Raw genomic sequence first — 23,215 nt, 5'->3', positions numbered from 1 at the left:
TTCTATTTTCCTGCAGTAGGAAATTCAGGTGTCCCAGTGGCAAAGTGAAACACAAGTGGAGGCACATGAAATAAATAAAAATGAAATAAAAAGTTTGAAAACTAGAATAGGAAACTGTGCAGTAAATGCAAAGTTACAACATAAAAGATGATACTGTACAATCATCTTTGAAGGCAATCTTAAAATATTGTGCAGGTAAGTAATGTGATACTCAAAATTATATAAAAAAATCTATCTGTTTATATTTATTTTCATGAAATACACCATCAGACTATTAACATGAATGAAGAACATTTCTCCCAACTGTGCAAGAGCTGATGAACTTCAGGGTTTTCTAATACAGAGCAGCTTCCAGACCAGGAATCTGCAGCTCCAGTCTTTAAGCAGCACACTCTGCAACTTTTGGATACACTCCTGCATGAGTCAAGGGGTTGATTTATCTCCTTGCTTTGTCCTCAAACATTGTTAAGCATTCTGAAGTAACCATTTATAGCAGCCAATTGTGTCAGATCAGGGAGGCATTCAGGTTTCAGAACAGTACCACTCAAGGACTGGAGTTGCAAAACCTGGCCCCAGACCATCACAGTCCTACCACCATGATGGATTGGATTCAGCAGGATTGGAATAAAATAGTAATTTGACTAAGACAGGTGACTGATGTAGACTGACCATCCGTTTAGCATGCATGTAAATGTTTGGCAGGTAAACAAACCTGAGAGTCCATCAGCACCCTGCATCAACATGAAACACTTCTGCCTTGAGTGGCTAATCACTCTGGCTGACTGTTATTAGAACGTTCCAATCAGAATGTTAAGGTGACACGTATTTAGTTTCCGACACGTCATTTCACTCCAAGTGCTCAGGTCCGTATGAAGGGTACAACATTTTTTTTTTTTTTTTTTAATGAATACTTTTGAATCTGATAGTGAAATATGTTGCATGTAAATTTTGTGATGTTTTTCTCTCATCTGTTTTTTAATTTCTCATTAATTTTGCATTTTTTATTATTATTATTTTTTTTTATCTTACTTCTGATAATACTTCTGATAAGTTTTATAAGTAATTTTGTCTTCCCACAGGTCTGGCTGGGGTGCAGCTAAAGACTTTTAAGCAAGAATTTCCGGTTTATAATTTTTAATCTTTGTTTTTTTTTTTTTAAAAAGCCGAACATTTTCACATTGGTTTAGACTTAAACAATCACTCTGTTTTTTGGAAATTAAAAAGCAAAAAACATGAGAAATTATGTAATTTAGCAAAACAATCAGCTTTTACTTTGTGATTCTTTCTCAAAAGATTCACCAAGGAAAATAAACAAAGAAAATAACTCTGAGGCTTGAAGTATGTTTTCATTGGCAGTGACTGTGAATTTGGTTAATCTCTGTCATAAAACTTAATCCCTAACGTTACTTTGCTTTAACTCAATCTTAAACCTCACCTTTTAGTAGCTTCTAAATTATCCCTTAAGGGGTGTAAGAGTGAGCTTTTGTTTATGCATTTTGTCCTGAGGAAGACCTTCAAGAGCGAAGATGGAACAGGATGACAGATGAAACAGGCGATTTCTGTTGCAGAGTAAAAGCAGGCCTGGAGAATCTCCTGCTCCCTGTCCTTTGGAGCTGCTGACAGATGGTAATTAAAATCTAATGATTTATTAACATGTGAATCCTCATATGGAATCTGTATCATTACACAGTTTTAACTCTATGCATGTGTTTCTCTGCTGCTAATGGATTTATGTTAGAAAAGAATCCTCTTGGTCTTAAAAGCTCTGTGCATTGATGTACATGTTTGTGAGCATGCCCTGCTCTGTATCAATGTTTCCTCCTTACACAACCTGCTCATTGCATTAGCCTCCTCATCTCCACAAATTAGAAAGCGATATATTCTTACTGTCCCAGTGGTGTTTTTTTTATTTTTCCGTCTGCCCGTTTCTAAGTTCTTGGAGAACATGTGTGACACTAAACATGAACAGAGAACAAGATGCAGGGTAACTGCACGCAGCCAGAGCTCACCACATGATGACCTGTTGACGATAAATAAAGTTGTGCAGCAGCAGTGTGAGTCCCACCTGAATGCCTCTGAAGACTCCATGTGTGTGTATGCGGTACTGTGTGCTGCAGCTGTACACCATGGGGGTGTTGGGGTCGCTGTCGTAGCCTGGTGCATGGCTGAAACAGACAAAGACAAACTACCATCAGTTCATATGAAAGACAATTAAATACTTTTGAACATCCTTATGCAGCATTAACCGAATGTCAGCAAGTAAACAATGCAACTAAGGTTTTGGTTTCTGCTCCGATAACACCTTTGCAATAAGAAAGGCTCCTTTTAAAGGCATGCCTGTGGACAACTGTAAAATTTATTGGATGTAAAGCAGATCTCAAGATCAAGAAGGTAATTTAGTGCAAATTTAACCCACGCTGGCGGACTGGTAGAGCATGAAGCTCTGTCTCACTGAGTGCATTCATTGTGTGTAGGTACGATAAGGTCAGGGAGGGAACATTATTCAAAAACATGTCACTTACAGCCTTTAATGCAAATAGCAGACCAGAGTTCAATCTTGATGTAACTTGTTTTTAATGCATTGGGGTAATATTTCACTGTTATTTTGTTAGGACTCCAGTAACTGACCCAAGTCGTGTAGTTGTTTCTGGGGTTTCTCTCTTTGTAATGTTGTTTTAAGAAAATATTTAAGCTTTTTACTGCATCAAAATCCAAAAATCATGATTTTTTTTATTATACAAACCAGAAGAACTTGGACACTTTAGCAGCCAGTCTATTGGATCCAACTCGCAGGAATCGGATCAAACCTGCTGTTGCCTTTAGAACTGCTTTAGTTCCTCATTGCAATAAATGAATGAGTTGTCAGAAACACTCCTCAGAGATTTTTTTCCATATTGCCACAATAGTTTCATGTAGTTGCTGCAGATTTCTCTGCTGCACAACGACGATGTGAATCACTCACCAAACCCCAAAGATTCTAAACTGGATTAAGATCAGATGACTCTGTGGAACCAAGAAACCATTCATGAGCCTCATAACATTGTGCTATTATACTTGAAGTAATCATTGGACAGTAGATGGTGATTAAGAGTTGAGATGATCAGCATCAATTCTCAGGAAGGCTGCGTAAACTAAAGCCTGCAAGGATTGGTGCTTTGCAGGTTCTAGATATCCCTTGGTCTAACACAGCTGATTCAAGACCCAAATAACCTCCACAGCACCAAGGAGGCCTGGTAATCAACAATACATTTTATTCAGGAGTTCTAAAGTTAACATGGGCCTGGCCATGGCTCCATTGGGCCCTAAGCCAAATTTTTATTTTGAGGCCCTCGATTTCTGCCAATATTATTGATTGCTGCAAAAATCAGTGTGAAAGCCAAAGTAACTTTATTAGTCTCCCTAAGATGAAAGTCTCATTGGACACAAAACACACACACCTAGTTCAACCTAAACCAGGGTTGTTTTTCAGTCACCTACTTGTATGCATCATTTATTGTTCCTAAAACTAATAAAATAAACTATAATGTAGATTATTTATTGTAGACATATCCATACATTCATATATATTCTTCCGCTTATTCCATCAGGGTCACGGTGGGGCCAGAGCCTCACAAAGAGACAAAAAAACCATGCCCAATAACATTCACACCTGAGGACAATTTCGAGCGGGCAAATAACCTAGCAGTCATGTTTTTTGGACTGTGGGAGGAGGCCAGAGTACCTGAAGAGAACCCACACATGCATGGAGAAAACATGCAAACTCCAGGCAGAAAGACCCTGGGTCGGGAAATGAACCCGAAATCACCTTGCTGCAAGAAAACATTATGGTTTGAAATATTTGATTCCATCAGGAGCAGGATTGTACAAAAAAAGCCTATAATGCAAGAACAACAACAAAAAACAAGTAACATTGCTTCATAAATATATATATATATATATATATATACAAACATTTTTTATTTTTATTTTATGTATAAGTGAAGCCTCCTACATGGTGAAAGATATTTTGATGTTAAAAAATGCATAATTTTATTATGTTATTGTGTGTTTTGGTACGTCATTCTTATACTTGCAAAATAAAAAAATAAAAAAAATAGCTAAAAATTGTTCTTGGAGGCCCCCTAGTTTTCCTGGAGCCCTAAGCAGTAACAGTTTGCTTAGGTGTTGTTGGCCCTGATGTAAAGCTGGGGTCCAACTCCAGGCCTTAAGAACTAAAATACAGCAATTCTTAGATTTATCCCTTCTCAAATACAAAATATTTTAATCTATTGCTTTCAACCAGTCATTTGTAGTGCAAATAAATACACTGAGAAGGGGATTTAATCAGTAAATGAAAATACAACCGCTCGCCTTTACTTGACTAACCTTTACTTGAAATATAATAATTTAATATCTGTGCTTTTATGCACCTACAGTAAGGCTGGAAAAAAAGATACAGGAAATGGAACTTGCAACCTGTAGTAGTTAGGTCATCCACCAGAGGGCATAAGACAAGAATTTAGAAGCAAATTATTAACAAAAACACAAATAGGTTTTTCCCCATTAATATTGGTAATATAATCTAAAATCATACTTTAAATGAAATGGAATATATTAGGAAATAAAAAGCAATACTCCTTACAAGGGTAAAAAGCAAAAACAAACAAAAGGGAAATAAGTTTTAGTTATTGCCTTTAGTTAAAGCTTTCCTCATGTAGTGTATCTCATGTTTTTCTGTAGATTCTTTAATGAATCAACCATCTTTTAATCAGTCATACAAAAAATAACAGTTTTCACTGAGAGAGCGCTGAACAAAGAGCGCTGTGTTTGACACAGCTGCCTGAGTCGCCTCCTGTATCTTCTTATGATAACACAGACAAACAGAAAGCTCCTGTCTATGAAATGTGTTATATTTCAGTGTGTCCAACTGAAGATGGAGGATGGGAGGGTTGTGCTGATGCAGTGGGAATGGACGCCATACAACTGGACTCTCATAAGGTATTCTTTGTCTACCTCCATTTTTCTCAGAGAGGAGGATGGACAAAGTTTAGATTAAATTGCATGATCCTTGACTCATGTATGACTAAATATGGCAGTATCTCATTTTAGCCATGATCAGGTCATTCAGTAATTTTAGGATCATTCAAATAAATTAAATAGAATTTAAAGCATTCAAATAGCAGATTCTAAGAAACGTCTCATGTATACAACTCACAGAAATAAGAAGTATCCTACATTCAGAAGAAAATAAAGTTATGTAAAAATAAAAATAATTTAAATTAATGTGAACCTTGATTTTCTGCCCACCAGCTTATAATCAGAGTGTTAATTTCTGATTAAACTGCCCAATGCTATAAGAAATATAGATGGATGTGGACCCATTTCTACTTTGCTACCTTGTAGAGTATGACATTAAGAAAGAAAACGGTGCTCTGTACTAAACAGATGTAATTAAATGAGATTTACAAAACTCTTGATCTAAATAAACTGTTAACTGTATGGACCTGTTTGTTTTCCACGCTTTCTTTTTTGCAAAATTCTACCTTACATGCATCTTATGGTATTTACTGAGTAGATGGTTCAGTATTTGCCTTACAATCCTTTCTGTTTGAATTAAAAGAAAGAATCATGTTCAACACAGTTCTGTGCCCACCAAGCAAATATTTGGCTGAAAAGACATTAAAATAGGACATGATTTACATCCAAATGACATCTAGATTTGGTTGAAAAGTGAAAGGTGAAAGGCTGTAATTTTCAGATTGCTGAAAACTGGGTTTGCAACATATTTCCAACGTCTATTATTGGACTAAAGTGGGTCAAAATCAGACGGACCAAACAAAGCCCAATTTTCAACAATGACCTGATTTAGCCTAAAAACCGATGTCTAAATGATGTTGGGTGTTTGGGAGTGGAGTCCAGTTCCAATCTTCTTGACAAACATTTAAATCAGCTTTAAAATTAGCAATCTACACATCATAAAAAAAGGAATACCTGAAGTACATTGGCGTTGATGCACCTTGCCTTATTCTCCTAAAAGCTCATAAATGCTCCTAGTGCATCCATCATTGTTTGTGCTGGACTGGGTGTAGTGGAGTCTAGTTATCCAAATCTGACTTGACTGATTGAATTAATCCAGGCAATACTGAGATATATAGAAAGAATTGCACTTTCAAAAAAAAAAAAAAAAAAATGAAAAAATTAGCTCACTACTGAATAACTACTGAAACACTGCTGCCCTATATAAGGAAACCAAAAGTGGATCATCATTGATTTTTTTGGCAGGACATAGAGAAATCAACTCATAAATACTTTCAAAAAATTTGCTTCTTTCCAGAGTAATGCAATCTTTAAACCAAAACCCTGTGGAAAATTAGAGGGGTGAGCTGAAGAGAAGAAAGAACGGAAGAGGAGCCAGGACTCTGGAGCGTCTGGGGAGATGTGCAAAGATTTGTCAAATATCCCTCTCTGCATGGACCAAACTTGTAAGATTCATAAATTCTGTCTTAAAGAAAAAGCACAAACGATTTGTACTGTAGGTGAGCAACAATTTCAAAAACACGATTTAAAATATTCAGTATCAAGCTTGACATTGGGCATGTGAACAAAAGTTGGGTGTGGTTCACCAATTATGAGGTATTTAAATCCTGGAATGCTCCTCCTCTGCTACCCAAACTCCCCTATGCTTCCTCTTCCTCATGTCTTTCCCTTCGTCCTGCCTCTCCTTATCTTTGGAGACCGTCTCCTCCTCTTGTTGCCCTCCATCCTCTTCCTCCTCATCCTCCCTCAAGCCTCCCTTCCTTCTCCCGTCGGCTGCTGCCCGTCACTGCCTACAGATACGGCTGGATCTGCAGTAGAAATCTGTGGCATCACCAATAAAAATCTCTGAAGACTGCTTTTTTTTATGGAATTTCTTTTTCAGTTAAAATGCAGCCCACAAACAAACAGTTTAATTGGTGAGAGCATGCCTGTTGGCTCGGATTAGAAAAGCATTTGTGAGGCAGTGGTGACTTTGACCAGCTCTGCAGGTCACGCTGACATACAGCTCAAAGTGAAAACTATAAGGTTTGTCTAAACATTGGATGCTGATACTTGAGGGATTTCAAATGCGTTTCCTGAGCTGATTTTCCTCAGGCAAAAAAAAGAGAACATAACTTTGATCTAAGTTAAAAATATCAAAAAATATTTCCAGTGAGAGAATGACAGTCAGACATCGTCTATTCTTGAACGTCTCTGATAAACTTAAAGGAAATAAATCAGAGCAAGGGATTGCATTTCAAAAAACAACTAGTAACTAAAAATACAGGCTATTGTTTGATTGTTAGAAATAAAAGCCTTGGTAGAAAGTTTTATCTAAAGACATAAACAGGCATTAAAATAATGAAATATAAGGAAGAATAAAATTAATCTTTACAACAATCTAAAAATGTTAGCAATCATGCTAAACAAATTCTGCAATCGACAAACACTGAAGAACAGGTAATACAGCTGCACAACAGATAAGCGTAACTGCCAGCAAATAATCAACTGACACATCTGCGTGACTGCATATTGATTGCAACCTCCAAACCACCGCAAAAAAAGAAAAGTAAAATGTATGGAACTTGTTGCCCACATCACTATTTAGCGGTACGTTTTTTGAAACCTGTCAGTAGGGCTTCATGCCCAGAAAACGGGGGAGAGAAGAAGGACATTGTTGAAAAACAAGGCTAATGTGGTCTTTATGCTAAACTTTTGGAAGTTGGTAAGGTGTGAAAAGCAATGATGCAAAAAAAGGGAAACAATTGAATCACCAAATAAAGCACCGAAATAATGTGTTGTTTGATAGGAGTAGAGTTCTTAGTGCATCATGGCCGCTCCATTCCTCAGCACAGGGCTGATTAACCTTGTCTTAAAAAAAAAAGCCACAGGTCAATTTCCTACCTCTTAAGGGTGGATGCCAGTGTATTGACAGGGTTCCATGCCACACACTCCAACTGAGAGGTCATTTGATATAAATTGTCTCCGCTGTGGAGGAAAGACAAAACGTAGAAGAGAAGCTCATGAGCTGCTATTTATCACGCTGATTGCCATTGATCTCGCTTTTGGAAAACCCATAAAAAAGACCTGAAATTCTAAATTTTTGCTTATTTATATTTGGACATAACCCACTGCATAATCATCACTCATGCTGGCCACATACATGTGTAAACACACTTTCTATCTCTGGATTTATTGCCTTTAGTCCCTCTTTATAAAGTACCAGCAGGTTCAGAGTGGGCTGAGCACAGGCAAAGTGGTGCCTGGTACCTAGCTCATTACAAAGCTATTATTTTACAGTGAAGAAGGCAGGCAGGCAGCCAGGAGAGGCTGAAGGTGCTTCTGCTAAAATATTGCAGGGAACCGACTCAGAGCAGTAATGATTAATGTAATGATTCAGATAATAATGGGTCAAATTATTTTCTCAGTTATTTACTGATATAAGCTCATCTTTTAAACAGCCGACAAGCATTTTTTTTTTTTACAGCTCTTTGTTCAATTTTCTGTGCTGTGCGTAGAGTTTGTCTCTGATTTTTACTCCGTGAGAAAAGAGAAAAGAAAACAAAGGAACTTTCCTAAATGTAAATAAATATAAATGTAAATCCCTTTATTCCCCTTTGCATTTAACTCATCCCCTTGGGAGCAGTGGGCTGCCATTGTGTGGCGCCTGGCTAGCAGTCTGGGAGAAAAATGTGAAAGAAAGTTCAAAAAATTTAACAAAGTTATAAAAAGTAAAATGTAAAATTATGTCAACAAAAGTTAAAGAGTGAAAACTGAATCAAAATGTCCATCATTTGGTATCAAGATCTGTCAGTACTTAAGCCATACAGTGTGAGTATTTAAACAACAATGTTGCAGCGACTGTTAGGAAATAAGTAGATCATATCTAAAGCAACATTCTTTATCATAGGTTCATTAATTATCACAGCGGTGCCAATATATAGTGAACTACAAACCATGTAACACGATAAACAGACCATTTGAATGTCTGACCTTTTCCAGCCACTATTGTAAAGTTTAAGCAATGAAACAAATCAAATAGCAAGTAAAAGCAATCAGAACTTTTAAAAGGCTTAATTAGAAAATACAGTCAATAATTCCAAAGCAATAATCTAATGCTCAATAACGGATATTTTCCCATTTTTCATCAATATGACTTGTAAGAACTGAACGTAGGCTCTAACTCAGGTTTGAATCTAGGGAGTTTCTTAAGCAAAGCTCCAAAAATGTCAATGTTCTTATCAATGAGCACCTTTATTTGCACATTTGTCCTGTGATGCCATGGTCAATCATGCCGGAAATCCAGGTTGTGCCTGTATTCATGGAAGAAGTTGCTTTTTGAGTAGGTTTGAACTCCACTCTGTAATTACAGTTGTGTCTTGTGCTGGTTTCAGAGGCTCTAGATGCTTCCTTGTTTTTACCAAAAAGGATTCATGTTTGACCTAATCTTCCTTCTCTAGAAAAATTTTATTGCAGATTTCACAAACAATCTGAAGGAGGGCTCATCTAAGCAACATTTCCCACCAAATGACTTTATGAAGCACTGCTTTCTTTTATTTTGAAACAGTGGCTTCTATCTGCACATCTTTTCTGCAGCTTTACCTTCAGCCACATGCTGCCATTTGAAGAAGCCATAGTTAATACAAGAAGATAAAAGGTTCTCCTTTTTTGTATCTTATTTATGCATATTGTTTAGCTAATCAAAGTAATAAAATATCAGTTTTTTATCTGACTATAATGAGGAGAATCTTTTAACAAAGAAAAATCTTCCCTTAGTGAAGAGGAGGCTTCTGCTCATTTGGCTCAATAACTTGAAAAGACTGCAAGTTGTAAACACAGAAACCACAAAACTGACAAAACACCACATGATGTCTCTGCAAAACGTGAGTTTTTGGGCAACACACTTCTTTTTTATGAATTGATAGAACATCCTGCTCAGTTTAAAGCTTCTCATTCTGTTCTTTACTTTGATAAAAGCCAGAAAGCCTCTCTTTTTCTCTCTCTCTGCTCGGATTAATAAGCCCTCTGCATGTTTTCACTTCATGTTGTTCCAAGCTGATGGCCCGGAGAGTAAATACAGGCCTGATGGTACCAGGCTGCAAGATTAGACGACTGACTTCACTCACATGAGACTTTCCAGCCATGTGTGTATATGTGCCTGTTGTGTAGATATCAGTTATGTTTATGAAAAAAGACAAACTTCAGACTAAGAGTCAGGATGGTCTTTCTCCCTTAAAACACACTCTGAAGCCTTAGAATCCATCCCAAAAGCAGATTCTTTATTTTTCCATTTACAGAAAACACAGAATCGGTGGCATGTAAAGAATTTCTCATCTTGAGACAAAGCAACAAACAGTTTGCGGAGCAAATGATAAGGAGGTGTGCCTCCTAAAAATGTACTGCACTATTAACTTCTTAGGTTTATTACTGAGATCCAATTTTTATGACATTTTTGGCTTGGAGAGGGTAGAAGTTTCCTGAAATACATTTTTGTATTTGTCTTAGATCTAAATCTGAGGTTGTTGACCCAAAGTTATGACAGTGAAAGAATGAGCACAGACAGACAGTAGAGATGCACATTTTACAGAAAGTTTTGTGTCTGTAACTGAAAGAATGTCAAGTTTTAATCAACCTTATGCACGGGAAAAACTGTCAAGGAAAAGAAAATTATCCTGAAGGAAAAAACATCTCTAATAAGGAATTTTTGTTTTTTTTACTGTAATTTTTAATGTTTTTTTTAGCTTTTTTCCCCACCTAATTTTTTTTATTGTTTTTCTAATACAAAACAATATGTATTGTCACTTTGTCACTTTTTGGCTGTTTTTTACTTCTGTGTAGCTTAGATTAAAATGAACAAACTAAACAATCTAACACCACATCTTTTGTATCATACATTAATTTGTACCCATATTTTAAACTACCTTTAAGAATTTGTGATTGAAAGATATGTTCCGTGACCATATTGAGTGATTGTCTATAATCCCTAAAGATGGTTTTGTGACTAAAAAATAAGATCTACCTGAATGAGGTCATTCAGAGTTGTTCTGGTTTGATCATCTGTTAAATTCCCAACTGGTTTAGACAAAGATTAGAACCATTGTCAACAAGAATTAAGGGAAATATTCAGTCTTTAGATACAGATAGTTCAAGTCAATATGCAATTTTAGTTAACAGAAAAACTATTTGTCTTTATAAAATAAAAAAAAAATAAAAATACAACACTACCAGGAGGGATAGGAATAATACATTATGGCTTACTTCATGGGTTTCTGATGGTTTGTCTATGGGGGAGAAATAGAGGACATGGATGAAATGGAAACACGCAGGTAAGATGAGGCGGTATGAATTACTGAAGGGATTTCAGGTGCTGCACAGTATGTTTCATTATATTTCTTTGAATATTGTTTTTTTTAAAGAAATTACAAATTTTCTTTATAAAAATATGAAATAAAAGAAGGTCAGACTTAGAAGAGTCCTAAATTTCTATGCTAGAAATTGGTTTAAAGTGTTGAAGTAAAATCCTGTTAAAACTATCGAATTTGAGCATCAGAACTTCTGTTTTTGTAAAAAATTAAGTTACTCACATTTTTTAAAGAAAAGACCAAATATTTAAAAAGCAAAACAACAATCAGGGCATAAGTCAAAGTTGATGCATAGCTTAACAGTAGAAAACTGTTTAAATAGGTGCAGTTACTCTCAGCAATCTTAAATGAGATTAACATTTTTTTAAACATAGATTTAAGCCTTTTGTAAAATGTTTTTTTTTTTTTTTTTTTAATCACCTGATGTCAGTCTAGACATTTCTTGGCAATTATGGTATTGCAGTTTTTGTATCAACTTAAATGTATACGTTTTATAACCCCAAAAGGTATTCCAATAAGTTATTAAACAACTTAAGGACATTTAGGTCATAGAGAATGTTCAAAGTTGTTAAGATACAAATGGACAATAATCCCAGACACCAACAATTAAAATGAAATCAATTAAATCCCAATTTTGAAGTATTTCTGTACTGTAGATGGCAGTTTGTTTTCTACTTTTCATGTATAGTAGACACTTAAGAGTTTTAACCCTGTAAATGCTTAGCTTAGAAAGAAATATATATTTTTTATTCTGAAGATTAAGCACTAAATGAACAGAAAAAAGGAACCATGCACAAAAATAAAAAAAGGAAGCCGCAGTGGCAGACAAACCTATCCAGAAGGTGAACATCCTGTTTTAAACTTCATCCTGCTAACTGCCACTGAATCACTGATGTTGCAGAAACACAATCAACAATGGATTCAGAACATTTCCGGCTTTAGTTGAAGCTGTAGCTTACTCTAAAAATATGATTTAGAGGGTGTTTGCAGTGTAGTAGGGATGCAGAGGGCAAATGTTTGGGTGTTACCTGTTGTAGGGGTTCCTCAACAGCAGAGCCTGGCTGCTTGTGCAGCTGTCAGAAGGTGTGTGACATCCATAAACGGGAGGAGGTACGGGATACTGCTGGTCACCTGGGATATTTAGAAAGTTGGAATGTATATCACATGCATATATCTCAACTTAAACTATTAAAATGTACAATCATTTCCTGGAATTCCCTGATTTTTTAAACATAATGAAGCAGTTGTTCTCACAGTCGGTGCTAGCACTGTGGTACCCGAAGCAATACTGTATGTGCATATTTTCACTTGCCAATGTCTCCAAATGTCCGCCCTTTTCACTATATAGGGCACTATATGGTGATTATGCCATTTGAAATGAGTTTCAGAACACTTAGTGGATGAAAAAGTAGTGGACTCAAAATTTCCCACAATGCCCCTTGAAAAGAAGTGATCATCCATGGTCACTAGATGAGCAGACAGATCCTGGAATGCTTTGCTCTCCCCACAAAGCATTAAGGGATTTGGTGTCACAGCGGCCCACTGTCAGGTAGCGACAGTAGCAACTAATAACAAAGATGGCGCAGGCACCACACGGTGGAGGCGGAGTTACGTGATCAACAGGGAGCGAAAAGTAGTTATCATTTGTCCGAATGGTTAGTTAACTGAGTTCACTATAAAGTCCACTATATAGTCCGTGCTCTACATTTTTGTTCCAATAATCCACCGTTCAGCCCAGAGTCAAATTATAGGAGAAAAAAGCAAATAAGTGCACTCATTACTTGTCTGATAGTTTTCTGTGCATCCCAAAGGCAGCAGCAGTGTGCACTTGCCAGATATGATCCCTATACAGAGAAGACACATGCAAAGAAGAAATGTTTCATGCATCTTCTCTGTATAGGTGAAATTTATTTTCACCTACAGCAGCACATAAGGCTAATGCATAGGTCCACAACAGAAATGGTTATGTCTTGCCACCACGCATGATCCAGATACTGATTTTAATACATATGTTTCTACTCTCCTTTAGGTTGTAAGTAGGGCTCAAACAATTAAGTGGATTGATCATTAATCAATTGTTGAAATGATTATCGATAAATCATTAACTGGAGTCTAAAATATGCCTTTAGCTGACAGAGCACTTAGAGCAGTAATTATATCAAAATTGTGAAAAAAAAATATGTAAACATTTTACATTTAGGATAAAACTACTTTTTCATCTGTCAACAGGCTCTATAAAGGATCTCCTAAAGAGGAAAAATTCTTGATTTGCCTGGTTTAATTCATAAAAAATGTTCTTTATGGGTCCTTTTGCTATGTGTTAAAGTTTCAAGAGATTAATCAATTTGCTCAATAATTGTTATTTGCAGCACTTATTGTAAGCGTTTTTGTCATTATTTTCAACAATAGGTTTGCAATCTAAGCCTCGCCTCTAAACAGAGATTATTTCTCCTCTGTATTATTTGGTTTGATAGGGCACATATTATCAGACTGGTAACCCAGAGAAAATGTGAATCCCTTATAGCTCTGGTCCTCACCGCTTTTCCTTTGTGTTTTCATTATTTTGTTTTAAACAGAGGCAGACTATCTGTATAAGTAGCCATTTGGTCACTTCAGCCATGTAGCTTATATGGTGACGACATATCAAAACAAAGTGTAGCCATACAAAGACCATCTACACGTCAATTTGGGCTGCTGTATTTTTCACACAAAACAGACTGAATTAAAACACAAAATTAAAAAAAAAACTCCAAGACTGTCATTTAGAGTGACTACTTCATATTTTCTACATATTTTACAATAAAACAAAAATCTAATCTTCTTAGTTTAATGTTTTACCACTTTTGATTTGTTTGTCAATGACAACTTGTCCCTATGTTACTCATCGAGTGCCAAAAATTAAAATATCCGCATTCCTATAAGACACACTCTTATTAGAGGTATCTTTTGAAAGTAACCTTTAAGAAAGTGTTGAATCAGAATCAACTTTATTGGCAAAGAATGTGTGAAAGCATCAGTCTAAATTGTACTAAACTATATAATGTATTTTATTTATTGAACTGATTCATTGAAATAAGTTAACTTTTCAATATTATTTATTAGTATGTCTCTTTTTATTGGTGTGGACTGCGATGGTGTTTTAAACACTGTAAAACAACATCCTTCTTTGTCTATAAAACAAACTTTAAATACAGGGACAATAATTTAATTCAGTTTAGAAAGTCAAGGTAACTGTAATCTTTAGCATACTTGAGGTAACTATCTTTACTGTAGGTACTAAGTTATTTCCACAGGTGAAAGTTCTGTTAACTTTTGTGCTTTTGTTGCAAAATGTTGGAAACTTTTAGAGTTGACTTTTGAGTTAAAGGTGCAGGGCTCTTTTCATTTTTTACCATATAAATTGCTGATAAAGAGATGCTGCCATAAGAAATAATATTGTATGTCTTGTACAACGACAATAAAGCTTCTTATTAATTTCTTATTCAGGTATAAATTTGCTTATAACTAAGTTAAACTAACTTGTTAGAGAGCTGTGCATTTGCTGTTGGTGGTTTGATTCTCAGACTTTTACTGTTTCTGAAAATAAAAAAAATGAGGAAGACAAATGAGGATGAATTGCTGGATTCTTTGGTCCAGCCTAAATATGTCAACCTTTTTAAAATAAAAAGTAGAATTCTGAGTAAAAAGTTTAAAATTTGTAGTTTATTCATTATGTTTCCAACTCATCACTACTTTCATATAAAGTGGAATAAAAAAGAATTTGTAATTTGGTTACTTAATAGCCAAACTTAAAGTCCTGAAGGTTGTCGCCATAACAGAAGCAATAAACCAACATTTTCCATCAGGTAGGCTGTTGAGCACTGCCTGTAGACCAAAACAAGATGTGTGACAAGTGATGCCTCTCTCTACCCTACTTAAGCTTCTACTCCACCCATCTTATCCCCTCCAGCTTAAAAGTATGGCTTGGGAAATTCTGATTTAAGTTAGAAATGTTGAACTTGCTAAGTCACATTACAGTGAAAGATTGGGACTGAATATTCTGTATATCTGTGGATAACAAAAATTGTAGTTTCTGCATCTAACAATAAACTTGCTGTAAGTGGCTAGCAAGTTAGCATGTACGCAAAGGTGTTCTGATGCAGATTTGAACAAATCTTTTGAAAACTTTGTCACAGTTAATCCTGAGAGCAGAATTAATGATTTAGAAGTTTTAAATAATAAAGAAACATTATTAAGAACACAATAATGTGAAGACCTGAATAGTTTTTTTCTATTGCAGAGTAATAATAAATGCTACCACTATGCCAAATCTAAAACCTCAAATATGAATTTTTATTGTCTTGTGTTAATAATGGAGGGTGGATAAAAGCTGTGAACCCAAATAAAAAAATCACACTGTTTTATTGATCTTTCAGGAGCTGATTGCTCTATAAATAATAACTAAATATGGCATGATTTGATCTTTAAGTTTGTTTTGCTGAAGTTTAATAAAAGATAAATATTTTATTTGAAGCCCAAAGATAACCTACAGTAGTTTCCTTCATAGGTCTCAGAAACTGTCGCAAGTAACCAAAATCCTAGTTTTAAAACTTCCAATACGGCTTGTCTTTCAATAACCGTTAGTTCAATTTTCATTATAGGTGTCAGGTTTGGTCCCACTGACTCATATAAAATGATTTCAGAGATATAAGGGCTGTCTAAAATCCAGTTTTACAGTTTTTTGCCTGCAGTTCCCCAGAGGGCTTAAAAGAAAATACCTCTTTTCACGGAAATTGGTGCTACTACTGTAATTACCCTGCTTGTTCACAAGAACTTATTTACAAATATCGAGATAAAAAATAGCAAATTGTTCTTATCAAACCTAAAAAGAAATAGAATGAATAAAATAGACTACAGCTTTTCATTGTGAGTGGCAAATGAGGGCATAGTTAGAATTTAGTGGTACCTTCTGAATCAGCCCTTAAAAGCCATTTAAGTGATTCTAATTGAAAATAGGCTCTTATTTTACCATCTGTAGCTTCATATAACATGATTAAAACGTAATGTTGATCTTCTACTCTAAGAGATGATGATTTAAGTTGAGATTCACAAACTTTTCATTCTATTCTTAAAAAGCACAAAAAAGTGCCTCTTTCATAACATTTTGGTAGAGGCGCTACTACTAGAGTAAAAAATATAAATATAAGGTAAACCAAGGTTAAAATAAATAAGAGCTCAGATGTTATTCATTAAGGAAATTTCTTTATCTTTTAAACAGGTCATGATTTTCTCACAGATGTTTGTTTTCATTTTACTTTTTTTTATCAGGTTGTGCATTTTTCTTTCTTTTTTTCCTTTTTTTTTTTAAAAGAAAATACTTTGAGATAAAACTAAATCTGAAAAAACAAAACAAAACCCCTAAAAAAGGATGTAGCCAAGATGGTTCTACAGATATTCATTTTTTCCTTTTTGAAAGTGTTGATTAGAGTTTTTGAAAAATAGACAAACAGTGGCTTCAGGAAAAAGATCTTTCTGGTCGCTTTTTCTGAAGCAATATAGTGAAAACTTCAAAGCTTTTCTTAATTTTTCATAGCCTTGTTTCCTGTAAAATATAAATAAAAGGATGGAATTTGCAATAATTATAGCTACAACTCCACCAAAACTCACATTTAAATGTTTACTAACAACATGCATAGGCCGGGGTCTATACAGATTGTGGGTGGATAAAAGAAGAGATGAGAGATGGAGACAAGGGAGTTTGTGAGTCAGGATGTGGCTGATTTATACCTCCGACAGGCAAGGTCACAGCAGAGACGTCAGAAAAAGGGACAAGACACTCCCCTGGCGAGGGCCGAGGGACTACCAAATACAGGGTCCTGCTCTCACACTGGGGCTCAAAGTACACAAATAAAATTTGGATCTTATTAAAACAAGCTTTAAAGCTTTGTTCTCTTGATAAACAGGATAAAATTGATGTCAACTCTGTGTCAAGCTTCATATTTAGATCTGTATTTATTTATGATAATATTGTACATTCACAGCAAAATCGGCTTAACTACAGGAAATAAAGTTTCTAATCTTTTTTTTTTACATAAAAAAGATTAATACCATGTTTGAATTGTCGTGGGTCACTATTCGCATTGTGATGAGTGGGGAAAAAAGCAAAATGCAGTTAAAGCTGTTAAATATAAACCTGTATTGTGCTAATGAGTAAAGTCTGCGTATGAAAAAATAATTTTCTTCATACCACAATTTATTTTTTTTTCATTAAAAACGTATCTACAGTGGTGGAATAATATTAAAAATAAATTAATATTTGGCGATTCTTTTAATGTTCATAAATATTTAATAAGTTATTGTGGTGTGATCTATTGTAAAAGAATAACTTTTTTGTGTACTATAAATATGTTAAATTATAAAATATTTAATTTCCTAAAATATGCAATATAAGACGCAATTTAAACAAACTGTAAAGTTTCATGTTAAGATTTCTACTGCTTTAATTGTCAGCTCAAAGGGTAATTATTGTATTGCTTTAAACTTTTTCATGTGACTAGATGACTGAATTTTATATACTGATGTGTTTGAAAGATTTAAATTTTTCCTAAAAGCCTAAAATAAAAGCAAAATAAATCCAAACAATTCTATTTCCACCTCTGGATGTTTTCTGGTTTGTTTCCGAGAGATTAAATGAGAGGAAAATCTAACTGCAGAGGAAGGCCTTGGTGTTTTCCACAGACTGAAACAGTGTAACCCTGAAGTACTCAGACATGCACGTACCCATTGTGTTAGGCTGGGTTAGAGCGTCTTCGTGCTTGAAGGAGTGGCCGGAGAACTGCGAGCTGTGGTGCGTAGGAGTGTGCCCGTAATTACCGGCTCCATCGAACGCCACCGTGCTGTAACCTACAGCAGAGAAAAGGCAGAGAGCACACACATCAGCACACCATTTTCTAAATACTGTAACCAGTGGAAAAGCTCAACAAAATGACGATGCTTTTGGACTTGAGCATATTTGTGAGCCTACAGAGTTTTACATGTGAAAATTTATTTATTGACATCATTTGATGCATTTTTATGCCTTTAAGTTTCCCAAGTCACCCAATTTCTGCAAGAAGTCTGCAACTTTTCTCACTTTAAATTATTTAATTATAATGTGTTTAGCTTCTATGCATCTTTGTGCATTTATAAAGTTGAGTTTTACCTAAAATAAAAGTAAACAGTTCAATGCACCTACATAATCTGGTTCCTGGCATTAAGAAGATCCACGCTTGACACCCTGGACCAGCCTCTGACTCATGACTCCAGCTGACCCCTAAAGGGCACCACTAGCTCCCATAAATCACTCCTGTGCACCGAGACACAGATACAAACACACTATCTCTCCCATGCTTCATTAATTAAAAATGCAGCACTTTCACCAACTTTCACTCTCTGAGTCAGTGGGTGAGCGCAGCAAGAAAAGGAAGAATCCTCATTAAACGCTTCCATTTATCATCCACTCACCCCTGACTTTTCTGTCTGTGTGTATCATCTGTCTGCGCATGTAGTATGATACTTTTTGTTGCCTCCTTGAAGTGCAGCACTGAGGTGAGAAGCTATGAGTTCAGTTTGTATTCAACTGGAAAACCTAAAGACTGGAAAACCCCGGTGGAATGCCCCAGTAGGATATTAGGCCTTAAATTAAGATTTCAAACCTTTTGTGCAGCTTTTGTCGTCACTTTTCTCTCTTTACTGCAGATAGAGACAGTTTTATGTTTAATATGCATTTCTTCTTTGCATATGTACCAAATTTCTGCCCCAAAGAAACTTTTTTATAGAACATTTACATTTGGGAAGTACATGTGAATGTGAAGGATTCCCGATGTGACCTCTCAATGATATGAGCTCCGCTGTGTGACCCGGGTCCTGCTGTTGGTTGGTTTGTTTGCATGCGCTCAACCAGCCACAGCAGGGTGCAGATAAAACAGGTTAGGGGGTCGGCCCGGCTCTTTGATAATAATGTTATTCCTGAATTATCTGCTCGAAAGCATGTTATTACTAATTAATTTGACGACTATCACTAATAGATTAATTATCAAGCAGCTTAGAACAGCTGGAGAAATACGTTTCTGGATGCATTAAGATAAAGTCTCTTCAAATGTTTGAGATCTAAATGTTTTTATTAAAACTGAAGGCAGGGTTGATCTATAACTAACTGAATATGTGTGCCATCTATCTAGAAGAATCAGATTTTATAAAATCCTTAAAACAGATATTTTTCCTAAATTTTGTGCCTTTTTTGTGGTACTGCTTGCTGTTGGAGACACATATGGATAAAGTGTAATTTGTGAGAAATGCCAGTCTCTAATAATGGAAATGATAAATTAGGAATCCTTCAGCAGATCATTAGCGCACAAAGGAGTCTGAAAAATAAGAGAAATTAATCCTGGCTTTTTTTTTTATTAAAAAACTCTTCATTTGAAAATCCATTCTTTGATTTTAGATTTGTAATTTGGGTACAGAAATGTTGTTAACGCCTTGAGTCTTTAACATTTTACATGTATGCATAAGTCAAGAAAAGGCAAAAGCAGTATGGCAAACTTAATATTTATAATTTTTTTCCCTGCTTTATTTCTTCTTTTCAATTACGAAGACAAACAGAAATACTGATATAAATCAATTTCAGCTTTTATTGACCAAAAGTCAAACTATCTTCGGCATAAGATCAATTAAAGTACATTTTGAACAGCTAACAACAGGTTGGCTCTACCACACGCCATCAAGCCTACAGTACGTGATGTACCATTACTTTTGATATAAACTTTTTTTAATGTTCAAAGATTTACGCTTCAATATTTCAAAATAAAACACAAGCGGCAGGACTCTGTATATCTCTATATATTGTCACTAATATGTTTTTTATTTTTTATTTTAATGTATCTCACTGCCATCAAAATAATATGATCAACCAATATGTGAAAAATACACGAATAAATAAATGAAAATAAATCTTCGGTTCTATTCTAAAAGTTTACGGTTATAGTATTAAAATGAAAAATCATGCGTCTGGGGGATGGAGTATGAGTGTTTTTTTTAAAGTTTTTTTTAAAAATAGAAAGCCATCCATAAAGTAGAAAAAAAAATCCCAACCCTAAATTTAGAAGGATATTGCTCACGGCTTCTCAAATGTGATTTAATCAAATTATAAACCAAAAAATAATAATAGTGGGAAATTTAAGGAACCATTAACCCCATAACATTTGTTACATGATCCTTAATATATTTGCCTCTGGTAAAAATCAAATTTAAAACCGAGATAAATTGTTTTAAAATAAGGAAAATCCTTTGTGGTGTGGAGAGAAAATCCTGATTCAAGTTTTTAAAACAAATGCTACTCAGTCTTGCATTAAAACTTTGTAAGCAGAGCTAAGAGGACCTAACAGAGGCTCTCTAAATAATTTATTTTTTGTGTCTACAAGCAGATGTAACACAACATAACCACATTCATGTAAAATGTTCACTTGTGGCTAAAAACTCACAGGGAAAAAGCTTTCTGCAATCTGCAAACAGACTCTTTAGGGTCAAACATTAACACCAAGTGGTTCCTCAGTTAATCATGCTTTGATCAACCGTGCTTCCCTGGAAATGAAACATTTTCACTGATTTTCTCCATAATTAACTGATTTTTTTTCTTTCGGACTGGATTTCTAGATAATTATTATGTATTAGGAAGTAGTGAACTTCGACATCCAGGATCTAAAGGCAACATCCACCATTAGCCAATCAAAATAACTTTATATCATGTAGGAGGCATCTTTAATAAGGAAAAACAAATCTACATGATTCATTAGAGCTTTTTTAACGTTTATGTAAATACATCAGAGTAAAGTCCCACTTGTAAATACTGAAACTTCATCAGATGATACTGTATATGAAATAAAAAGTGAATCTAAAATGGGGCAGATGTTTGCACTGCAGCCCTACTGTACCTGTCTGGTTTCGGGCTGCCGGCTGGGTGTCCATACAGCTACTCAGGTACGACGGGTTGCTGAACATCCTGCTGGGGGGCTGGTGGTGGTGAGGCGCTGCCACAGGCGCAGGCTGGTTGGGTGCCGTTGGAGCAGGAGGAGGGGGGGCCCCGAACGCTGCCCCGTACCTGCAGGCCCCCGTGCCCGTGAACTGACCCGAGAAATGCACTGTGAAAGCGCTGAGGCCGCAATGGGGGTCTGTGTCGTGGTGGTGTGGGTCCCCTGTGGCTCCCCAGCTGGGCTCCTGTTTGATGAAGGAGTGGGGCCCCAGAGAGGAATGGGGAGCAGCCAGTGAGGGGTAAGGGGAGGCAGCGGTGTGGAAGTCCAGGACAGGAGCCCACTGAGGGGCCGTGCTGACGGGCAGCGCTGTGCAGCTGGGACTGGGGCCTGGAGGGACCGAGGGCAGGAGGGAGTTCAGGTCACGAACCTCGGAACCCATTGTGGTCCAGGGACGAAAGCTTGGAAAACTGGAGGCAATTTTTAAATCAGTCCTGTCTCCTTTCACAAGGCACCTCTCGAATCCCCCAGAGACTAAAAACGCTCTTTCTAAGCTCTGAGTCCTCCAGACAGCGACTCTGGAAGCTCCTCAAGTCCAACTAAAGTTCATGTCAAACTCACTGCGGTTCAGCTTCCCCAATTAGGAGATACAGCAATCAGGTCAGACTTTCAGTTTCCATCCAGATCTATGAGCAAAAACAGAGTTTCACGACTCTGAGGGTCCATCCAAGGAGGAGAGGGGTCTCGGCTCACAGGCTTCCCTATGAATGAAGAAAGAAGAGTGGAGGAGTGAGGAGGAGTAGACCTCTTTTTCCTCCACTGTTTGCCTGAGGATCTGTGTGTGAGGAGGGTGGAGGAGGTGGAGTCAGGAGGTGATGTGGGACAGAAACCTCTGACTTCATTCATCTACTCTCCACTCACACCTTCAAACACACAGAGGCGAACAATTGCATTTATAAAAACAGATATTTCAACCAATTTCAAATTTGAATCTTATTATTAGTAAAAGCTGTGGGTCTTGATCAAATCATCAAAACTACATATTTTCCTGTACATTTCCTTGGACATGAATACTGTTAGTAATCATACTATTAATAAAAATAAAACTCACAAAGATGTTGCAATAAATGATTCCTAAAAAAAAATATCAGTGTTTGAAACATATCCAGGTGGATACCATCTGCAGAGACACTGAGGCCCCAAACCGCCCCTAATAAATCAACAAATAAAATTCACAATTAAAACGAATGCTGAAACATAGAACTGAAATTTTAAATTAGTATTCAAAAATTTCACGGTAATAAAAGAAGGGTGTAACGGTTTAATGAACCCGCTGGGAGATGAATCTTTGGGTTCCGCATGAGGGGCCCCGCATCATAATAAATATCCCGCTTTTACCTTCAGGCCTCTAGATTATTACCTATTCTGGACTCTTATTTTAATTTATTTGTAATAGATACAAATCTGAGTTAATAGGCTATATCTTTTAAGAACCCTGTTATAAAATGCTTAACTGAATGAAATTAGATTATTAAAAGCAGTTAGAAAGGTTAAAATACAAGCAGAGAACATACTTTAATTAGTAATATTTATAAAATAAAGAATAATCGAAATATTATAACATTTCAACAATCTGTTTAAAATTTCTTTCAGCTTAAAGGTGGAGAAAATTACTTAATCGCATTTCAAAGCGTTTAACCTCATGATCACGAAAATATCTTCCTGTAGATAATTTATACTTTTTTTTTTAGTTCACTGGAAAAAAAAAAATCTAAATAAATCTTTTTTTTTTTCTTAAAATAAACGCATTTGTCCTGGGATTGAGGAGATAAAATAGACACCTTACCAATGAAAAAAAAAAAAAGACAATTTACA

The 23,215-nt window shown here is 35.9% G+C and overlaps 1 protein-coding gene across 4 annotated transcripts in view; it reads right to left on the bottom strand.

Moving 5' to 3' along the window:
* Positions 1 to 22,145, bottom strand: part of LOC107098481 (Wilms tumor protein homolog) — a 28,466-nt gene extending 6,321 nt beyond the window's left edge. For 2 of the 4 annotated variants that reach the window (XM_015396197.1, XM_015396198.1), the window contains exons 1-5: positions 21,305 to 22,145; positions 18,117 to 18,239; positions 12,386 to 12,488; positions 7,900 to 7,983; positions 2,066 to 2,165 (exon numbers count right to left, since the gene is read on the bottom strand). In XM_015396197.1, coding sequence (XP_015251683.1) covers positions 2,066 to 2,165; positions 7,900 to 7,983; positions 12,386 to 12,488; positions 18,117 to 18,239; positions 21,305 to 21,782 — 888 coding nt within the window. In that variant the 5' untranslated portion in view covers positions 21,783 to 22,145. The remainder of the gene's footprint in view (positions 1 to 2,065; positions 2,166 to 7,899; positions 7,984 to 12,385; positions 12,489 to 18,116; positions 18,240 to 21,304) is intronic. The other 2 variants (XM_015396199.1, XM_015396200.1) reach the window with 1 other exon arrangement.
* Between the last annotated feature and the right edge of the window lie 1,070 nt (positions 22,146 to 23,215).

This window comes from Cyprinodon variegatus, unplaced genomic scaffold (genome assembly GCF_000732505.1).
Source record: "Cyprinodon variegatus isolate N-32 unplaced genomic scaffold, C_variegatus-1.0 Scaffold781, whole genome shotgun sequence".
Taxonomy (NCBI): Eukaryota; Metazoa; Chordata; class Actinopteri; order Cyprinodontiformes; family Cyprinodontidae; genus Cyprinodon; species Cyprinodon variegatus.
This window is presented reverse-complemented; position numbering and strand designations above follow the sequence as displayed.